Source organism: Rhincodon typus, chromosome 39, assembly GCF_021869965.1.
Source record: "Rhincodon typus isolate 14 chromosome 39, sRhiTyp1.1, whole genome shotgun sequence".
NCBI classification, from domain to species: domain Eukaryota; kingdom Metazoa; phylum Chordata; class Chondrichthyes; order Orectolobiformes; family Rhincodontidae; genus Rhincodon; species Rhincodon typus.
The window spans coordinates 6182229-6191778 of record NC_063370.1 but is presented as its reverse complement, the minus strand read 5'-3'; the positions used below and the strand labels follow the sequence as shown (position 1 = coordinate 6191778).

Sequence of the window (9550 nt, the reverse complement as noted above, 5' to 3'; positions counted from 1 at the left end):
TCAACTTTCCTGCTCCTCTGATGCTGCCTGGCCTGCTGTGTGCATCCAGCTCCACACTGTGTTATCTCTGACTCCAGCATCGGCAGTTCTTACTATCTCTGTCATGGTACCTGTTCCTAATCTATGACCGCTCCTCCTCCCTAACTGCAAGATGGACAAGTGGACTTCCTTGTTGAGTGGCCAGCTTGCTGTTGGCTTGCATTCGAGGGAGATAGAACAGTATCATCTTGATTTACCCAGTGCCAAGCAACACACTCTGCAAAGTACAAGAGAAATCTGCAGAGTTGGTGAAATTATCTTCTGTAGTTAGTGTTGGGTATGTCAGAAGTATGTGTTTCTGATCTAGATGTTAAAGAGACACACTTGTTAAATGGCCCAAGTATGTGTGACTGGATGACACTTAACTATAATGCGAAAATTAATTATGTTGAGACAGCAGAATAATCAGACACTAAATGGAGACTGAATAAGACTTGCAGACTGCCACAAATAATGTTGTAATTGTGTCAAGGCCTGTACAGCACTAGGCTCTCAAAACCAGGATGTAATTCTCCTCTGAGATAGTAAGAACTGCCGATGCTGGAGTCAGCAATAACAGTGTGGAGTTGAAGGAACACAGCAAGCCAGGCAGCATCAGAGGAGTAGGAAAGTTGACGTTTCGGGTCGGGATCCTTCTTCAGAAAACGAAGAAGGGTCCTGACCCGAAATGCCAACTTTCCTACTCTGATGCTGCCAGGCCTGCTCTGTTCCTCCAGCTCCACACTCTGTTATATGTGTAATTCTCCTCTACTGTTTCCCCACTGAATATAGTTCCTCAGTTGCTGGCTAGCCTGCATCTGAGACCACTAATCATAATGGTGGGATATCATAGCTAACCTTCTCTGTGCGCATACTTTGACATTGGGCCTCGTTAATTCAATAAAAGGCACTAATAAAATGCAAGTTCTTTTTTTCATTGCTTGTTCTTACACTCTCTCCCTTTCTTCTGATTAAAAACATGATTCTTCATTTTTTTTTTCCTTTACTCCTTCCCTTGCCATGGAAACAGAGGGCAAATGGTGGCATTATAATTCCCTGTTGGCACATAAAACCTCCTAATTCATGCACAGCAGTGTATGTACTGAGGAGCTGGTGGCATAGTGGTAACGTCGTGGGACTAGTAATCCAAAGGCCAAGGCTAATATTACAGGGAAATAGGTTCAAACCCTGGTAGATTTTAAGTTCAATAAATAACAAATCTGGAATTTGAAGTCAAACTGAACAATAGTGACCATTGATTGTCATTTAAAAACCTGTCTTTAGGGAAAGAAATCTGCCTTGCATTCTGAGACACCAACCCGCAGTGATGTGGTTGATTCTTAACTGCCCTCTTAAATAGCTGAGCAAGCCACTCTGTTCAAGAGCAATTCGGGATGAGCAATAAATGCTGGCCTTGACATCAGCGCCCACATTGCCGTGGAAGAATAAATATAAATATACATCTCTAGGTGCATCTATCAAAGGGGTACATGAACACACTAATGTGTCCAATTATTTGAAGTGATGTGGAATCATGGCAGCTTTATCCTGTTGAATGTTCCTGGTGTCAGCAATGCCTACTTACTGATCCATCTGTGTTCCTTTATAGATACCAGGCAGCACATCTAACACTGGCCCCTGGAGGCGGCCCTTCCCCTGTGACTATCTGGATGCCACCGCTGTGATATTTGCAAATGGGCCAGACGGCTGCGAGGAAGTGAGTATGGGGCTGGAATGGAATGGGGTAAGTATACCATAAGGTTAAAAATTCAACATAAAGTACCCTTCCAGTACTGGAATAATCAAAGACTTGGGGCCCGACTTTTACCATGTTGGAGGGAGGGATTATGGGCTGCAGCCGGGTTGGGGAGGGGGCAGTGGCGTCACAAATTAATTCCTGCGTTGGTGTGAAATCTGGTCAGTGCCAGGCTTGTTCCAGTTGAGTGTATCTCTCAAAATACAGTGCAGAGTACAGGGGGTCCCAACTTATGAATACTCGTACTCAAGAACGCAATCTCAAACAGGGATGTAATTTTAAAGATTTGACGTGAAAGTTTCCTGGTACTTCTGTATGGCTATTTTATATTGCCTTGCATTATGTTTTGACTTGCGTACAGATTGACTTGCAAACTGACTCAAAGCCAGAGCCCGTTCGCAACCCGGGGACTACATGTAGTTTGTCAAGTTTGGGAGGTAATGTGGGCAAGTTAACTTGACACTTGTTACCATTGTCATTCATCTCCCACTGCTGCAGTCTCACTAATATCTTAATTGCAAAACCCCAAAGTGAAAGACTTGAGGCCCAATGTGCAGGATACCACCAAGTTTGAGAAGTGCAGAAGGGAATGTAGGATAAGTCTGAGGAGTAGAAAGCCAGGAGTAAAAGCCATTGGAATAAAGGGAAAAGAGGAAATCTGGGATACGAGGGTAAAAAATAGCAGATGATGGAAATTTGAAATCAGACAAAATTTGCTGGAAGTATTCAGCAGGACAAGCAGCATTTATGGACGGAGAAACAAAGTTTGCATTTTAGCACAATAACTTCTCATCGAAACAGAAGGAAGATAATCCTTTGGAAGTACAGAACTTGAATATTGCTGAAAAAAGACATGTTTTGTCAATGCATTTTTATATTACACTCATGAGGACAATTCACAAGAAATTCCATGGCAAAATGGAAAGAAAATTTATACTGTATGAGAGTAAAGTGCTGATTGGTTGGCAAGTGGATTCTGATTGATTGAGACATTGCCATGGAGAACGCACCAGCCAATGATACATGACAGTTAACCACCAAGTTTTGTTTAAATTTTAAACCAGGCAGGTTGACTTTGGTCAGTATCCTGAGACGCAACCAGAGAATGGCGGTCACCCAAGTTTGCTGAGTTGAAATAGATGGCTCAGCAGTTAGCACTGCTGCCTCACAGTGCCAGGGACTCAGGTTCGATTCCACCACAGGCGACTGTCTGTGCGGTGTTTGCACATTCTCCCTGTGTCTGCGTGGGTTTCTTCCAGGTGCTCCGGTTTCCTCCCACAGTCCGAAGATATGGAGGCTAGGGTGGATTGGCCATGCTAAATTGCCCCCTAGTGCCCAGGGATGTGTAGATTAGGTGGGTTACAGGGATGGATCTGGGTAAGATACTCTGAGAGTCGGTGTGGACTTGATGGGCTGAAAGGCCTGTTTCCATACTGTGGGATTCTATAAATAGATGCAGTGTGTTTGCATGTTCTTTCAGTCTGCAAATAACAGAGCCCTGTGTATTAAAACATGTTGAAAGTGCACCACACTGCAAGCCCAACTAACAGTTGTAAACTGTTTAAATACATTCAGGATTATTTAGCAAAGGCTGTTCAATAATGGAACCACATCTAATGTTGGGCACTGTTTTGCAAGCAGGGGCTGACAGGGTACAGTCAGTATCTTGATTGTTGCAAACAGCCAAAGATAGAAGAGAGTAGATTGAAATGTCACAGCACTGTGGGTGTGCTTACACCAGACTGACTGCAGTAGGCAGCTCAGCACAACATTCTCAAGCATAATTCAAGATAGACAACAGTACTGGCCTAGCCAGCAAAGCTCACATTCCTTGAATAAATGTAAAAGAGTTTTTAAGCCGAGGAAGGGAGCATAGGATAAGTCAATTTCACTTTTCTGTTCTTTCCCTGTAACCCTGCAAGTTTATTTCCCTTAAGTTTTCATCCAGTTTCCTCTGAAATCATTCATCATTGCCACTTCCAACTCCATAATAGGCAGATGTTCCAATCATTACCACTCGCTTCTTAAATATCTCTCACCTTCAACCTGTGTCCTCTCTTTCGTCCACCATCAGCGAATGGGAGCAGTTTTGCTTTGTAAAACTCTTAAGTATTTCATAATCTTATACATCCTCTATCAAATCCCTCCTCGTACTCCTTTTCTCCAATTGTATTTTCTCGCCGCTGGTGTGCTAGGAATCCTGGAAGAGTTTCTCCAGATATAGGCTTAGTAATTGATCCTACGTAGGCTTGGCCTTTAAACAGGATAAAGAGTTGTTGAGGGGAAAAGTGCTGAGCACGTTTGAGAGAACCATACTCACTTTGCTTGGAGTGTCAGCCATGGAGGGATTTGTGGGAGTGGAGGGGAAATTGGAGTCTTAATTTTAATTAGTATATGGAAATGGATAAAGAAGCTCTACAACTAAGTCGATGATGGTGAGAATGTTGGGGAGACACTATCTTCCAAGGAACTGAAATGAATTAGATTTTCAACATTTCATTCAAACGCAGCAAGAAGATTCAGTCATTGTGCTCTAAGAGCTGGGGATGCAGTCTGAGGAACCAACAGTAAAGGTGTAGATGGTGTGGCTGACAGTGGAGATTGTCGATTTAACATCAGCTGTGGCTCAGGTGTTGGCACTCTTACCTGTGAGTCAGAAGTTTGTGAGTTCAAGTCCCACTTTAGAGACTTGAGCACAGAAATGAAGGCCGACCTTCCTGGCGCCATAGTGATGCCCTGTCAGAGATGTTGTCTTTCAGATAAGATGTTAAACTGAGGGCTTGTCTGTTTCCAAACGTACGTAGAAAGTCAAAGTGACTCAGTTTTTAAGGAGAGCCTTCCCTGGTGGCTTGGACCAACATTATTCCTTTAGTCAGTAAATGTTCTGGTCCTTACCTCAGATGGTTGTGGAAGCTGCTGTGCATAAACTATCTGCCACATTTCCAACAATACAACAGCGGCTGCACTTCAAAAAATATTTCATTGGCTGCACAGTGTTTTGGGATGTCTATTTTTGGATAGGATGAAAGAAAAGACTGAATTTAGAAGGTTGGAGGATGAAACATCGATGATGACATTGGTTATGAGATTGAGAAAAAGTCAGGTAGCCACAGACAATGCGTTGGTATTCAGAAGGACGGGATTGTCCCAAAAAGGTGTGATATCCTGTAGTTTTGTTCATTCGCAGAATGTAGGTGTCAATGACCAGGCTACTATTTATTTCCCATCCCTAACTGCCCTTGAAAAGGTGGTGATGTTGAGCTAGTGATAATATAAGAGTGGTGTGATGTAGTTACATGGGGAACTTGCAGACAGCAGTGTCCCTATGGGTCTGTTTCCCTTCTAGCTGGTCACAGGTTTGGAAGGTAGTGTCAGAGGAATCTTCATGAGTTGTTACGTTGTGTCTAGTATGTCATACACACTGCTCACACCATGCATCAGATTGGAGGTTGGACTTAACAAAAAATGTTATTATCGGACATTCTTCAAAATAAATTATTTTAAAGGGCTGCAGTGATGAAAATTGCTTCTGCATTCTTGCTGTGGAAAGATCCCAGAGGAAATTTTCTTCCAGCGGCTGGAAATGGACAGTTTTGGATGAGCTGCCCAGCCAGCGGATTAAAAAAAATTGCCTGGGAACGTAAACTGGCAGCTGACCCACAGGCAGTGACCACCTCTGCCGAAGCACACTATTTATCAATTTCCCCCATTACATGTGCCCAGACAGTTCTTGGTGGGCATGGGTCATAAATACAAACATATCCCTAACTCAGCAGTAAGTTGTCAATTTAACAGCGATTGGTGCAGGAAATAAAGTGACAAAAATGCCACACCGAGTTGGTATGGGACTGACGTACATGATTTAGGCATGAAGGAGCTTTACTCCTTGTCTAACCCTGTTCTGTACCTGGCCTGGGATGTTTGACAAGTATAGTGCAGGAGGAGCTTTACTCCATATCTAATCCTGCTCTGTACCTGTACTCGGATGTTTGACAGATACAGTACAGGGGGGAGCTTTAGTCCATATTAACCACTTGCTGAACCTGCCCTGGGACTCTTTGGGGACAGTGTAAGTCGAGCTTTACTCTAACCCCGTGTGGTGAATAGGGCAGCTCAAACCCTGTGAGGGTACTGGCATTTCCATTTTCGTTTTGGGATATAATCTGTTGGAATTCTTTAAGGAAGGAGCACATGTTGTGGATAAAGAGGAAACCAGTGGATATACTGAACTTGGATCCCCAGAAGGTGTTTGATAGAATGCCTAATCAAAACTTACTGAGAAAAAATAAAAGCTCATGGTACTGGGATAGTATTAGCATGGATGGAAGATTGAATGGTTAATAGGACACAGAGAGAAGACATAAATGGATATTTCTCAGGTTGGCACTTTGTAACAAGTGGGATTGGTGCTGCGTTTTAACTGTTTTCAATTCATTTAAGTGATTTTGGATGAAGAGATGGAAGGTGTGGTTGCCAAATTTGCTGATGACACAAAGATAGGTTGTAAAGTAAGTTGTGAAAAGGGCATAATGGCACTATAGAGGCACGTAGATAGCTGCTTGAGTGGACAAAGATGCACCTAACGTAGTATAATGTAGGAAATTGTGAAATTATCCATTTTGAAAGGAAGAGTAAAACAGAAACATATTATGCAAATTATAAGAGATTTCAAAGCTTAGATACAGAGGGATCTGGGTATGCTAGTGCATGAATTGCAGAAGATTAGTATGCTAGTGCATGAATTGCAGAAGATTAGTATGCAAGTGCAGCAAGTAATCAGGAAGGCTAATAAAATATTATCATTTATCATGCAGGGTATTGAATACAGAAATCGGGAGGTTATGCTTCACTTGAGCAAAGGCCACATCTGGAGGGCTTTAACAAAAACAGAAATTGCTGGAAAAGCTCAGCAGGTCTGGCAGCATCTGTGAAGGAAAGAACCAGAGTTAATGTTTCAGGTCCAGTGACCCTTCTTCAGAACTCAGATCCTCCCTCAGAACTCAGACCCGTCCTTCAGAGGGCTGTGCTCAGTTTTTCGACTGCCACATTTTAAGAAAAGATGTAAATGTATTTCAGAGAAGGTTTTCCACTAAAAGGTAGAATGACTAAAAGTTGGACAGGGTAGGCTTGTATCCACTAGAGTGTGACTTGAAGAGGTGACTTGATTAAGGCATAAGATCCTGAGCGGGCTTAACAGGATAGACGTGGAGAGGATGTTTCCTCTTGCTGGATAATCTGGAACTAGAATCTATACTGTACCTGCCAACCATCCCAGGACAGGACAACATGGGGTTAGATACAGACTAAAGCTCCCCCTACACTGCACCTGTCAAACATCTCAGGCTAGGTACAGCACATAGTTTAACAATTAAGAGTTGCTGACTTAAAAGGTGAGGTGAATTTTGTTTCTCACAGAGGGCTACAAGTCTTTGGAACTTTCTTCCTTTAAAAGGTGGTAGAAGCTGAGTCCTTGAATAATTTGAAGGCAGCAGGAGATAAGTTCTTGTTTTAAAAACGGTGGGGTGAGGGCTAGGCGGGAATGTGATCTAAGGTTACAATCACATTATGCCATGGTATTATTGTATGCCCAAGCACGCTCAAGGGGCTAAACGGCCTAGGGTTTCTTGTTTATATATTCAAATATGGCATCTGATTGAATTGACAGGCTTATTGGCTGCTGGGCACGAAAAGTGGGATCGCCCCTTGCCCGTCAGGTGGTAGTAAGGTTGGTGTGTGATGGGTAGGGGTAGGGTGTGGTGTGAGGTCAGTATATCATAAATGTCTGTCAGTCAGTATATCTGTTTGTAACGCCTGTCACACCAGACTCAGTTATGTTTGTTCAGCACAAGAAATCACCAAACAAACATTTTGTTAAAACTCTATAATGATCTGATCTTTCTCCAGCCACATTAACCCCCTTTCTTTTCTCTTTTTCAGTCTCTTCGATGCAGAGACCTTCCTGATACTAACCCTTACCACCATATGAAGACTGTATAACATTTACCTCAGTTCCTTCTCTCCCACTCTGTGACTGATGGCCTTTGTTGTGTTAAGATGGAAGGGGGGAGAAGGGTGTGTCATGTATATAATGCTTGTTTTTACTGCCTATAGTGTGATGATAGTGTCTGCCAAGTGACTGAGTAGGGATAAAGCCAAATGAAACTGTGCACATGCACTCTGAAACCATAAACAATCGCCTCAGTTGAAGGTGACTGTAAATAAACCTGTTAATTCAAGGTGTTTTTTTCTTAAAAGGTGTAATGAGCAACAGCTAATTAACCCCGTTAAAAACTGTTCACTCAGGAAACCATCAAGAAAGTCTCCTGAGGTTCAGCTGCCTTAACTGTTTGCTGATGAATTGCATAAGGCTGCTAAAACTGTACAGTCTTCTCTGAAGTGAAACCTGACATTATAAATGTAAATTGTTCTTCTGAAGGGATCTTTGTGAATTTATTTTCTTCCAACGGCTTAGTTTGAATGTTTGACCTCTTGTTGCTGAAGGTTGGTGTAATGCAATGAAGTGATGCCGCTTTATTTTTTTCCTTTGAAAATGTCCTGCTATAGGACACACTCGGGAGTCTGAAACGCAGTGGATCTTTCACCAAACTCCGTGAATCTATTCGAAGAAGCAGTGAGAAGCTTGTCCAAAAGCTGAAAGGTGTCACGGCACAGGACACAAGGCTGAGAAACCCAGGGTATGCTCAGTCTTGCCTCTGATTTACAGGCTCACCCAATCTGCCTCCTGTATGTCCCTATAACCTCCTCTGTTCCCACAAGTCCCATGCTAATCCGGCCTGTAAGTGTTTAATGGGAACAATGCAGAGGGAACCTTTCTCTGTAACTAACCCCAGGCTGTCCTTGTCCTGGGTGAGTTTGATGGGGGACAGTGTAGATGGAGCTTTACTTTGTATGTGACCCCATTACTGTCCCTGTCCTAGGAGTGTTTGATGGGAGACAGTGTAGAGGGAGCTCTGAGTTGTATCTAACCCCATGCTGTACTTGTCCGGTGAATGTTTGGTGGTGGACAGTGTCAATGGATTTTACTTTCTGTTTAATAGTATAGAGTGAGCTTTACTTTATATCTAAGTTTGTGCTGTCCCTGTCCGGGAAGTGTTTGATGGTGATGGTGTAGATGAAGCTTTACTCTTAATGTAACCCTATGCTGTCCCTGTTCGGTTTCTTCACTGGGAGTGTTTGCTGGAACATCCGAGAGTGTACTACCTCAGGGCACTACATTTACCCAGCATCCTATCTGGAGTGATCCATGGATTGACATTTTGATGTAACTGGATTTAGCTGATGTAGCTGCAATTGCTGGAGGCTGTTAGTGAGTTAAGAGCCTGGGAGCCTATCAGGGACTTGCTGGTGAGGCTGGGAATGGTACAGCAGGATAAATAATAAAGTTCTGTTCATTTCTTTTGCAGCATGAAACGAGCAAATTCCCTGAATGTTCTGAATGTGAGCAGCAGAATGGCTGGAGACACATACCAGGTAAACCCTTTCACTACAACGCACTGTCTTTGTACAGGCGATTTATATTCATTTTGATCAGTCATCCAACTCTTATTGTTATTGATAATGAAGTCTGTCAGGCCCCTAAGCCATCTGCACTGTTGCCCCGGGACCCACTGCTTTCGGCTGACATAGCAATGCAGTACTGTGTGCTGTGAGGCACTGGGACCACCGTGCGGTACTGAGTGAGTGCTGTGAGGGGCTGCGACCACCGTGTGGTACTGAGTGAGTGCTGTGAGGGGCTGGGACCACCGTGCGGTACTG

At 43.3% G+C, this 9550-nt stretch overlaps 1 protein-coding gene across 6 annotated transcripts in view; it reads left to right on the top strand.

The window, feature by feature from the left end:
* Positions 1-9550, top strand: part of LOC109921384 (kinesin light chain 1-like) — a 74480-nt gene that overhangs the window by 60642 nt on the left and 4288 nt on the right. For 4 of the 6 annotated variants that reach the window (XM_048618183.1, XM_048618184.1, XM_020521417.2 and 1 more), the window contains 3 exons: positions 1628-1762; positions 8339-8469; positions 9199-9265. In XM_048618183.1, coding sequence (XP_048474140.1) covers positions 1628-1762; positions 8339-8469; positions 9199-9265 — 333 coding nt within the window. Of the gene's footprint in view, positions 1-1627; positions 1763-8338; positions 8470-9198; positions 9266-9550 lie in introns of those variants that run through there. The other 2 variants (XM_020521419.2, XR_007265781.1) reach the window with 2 other exon arrangements.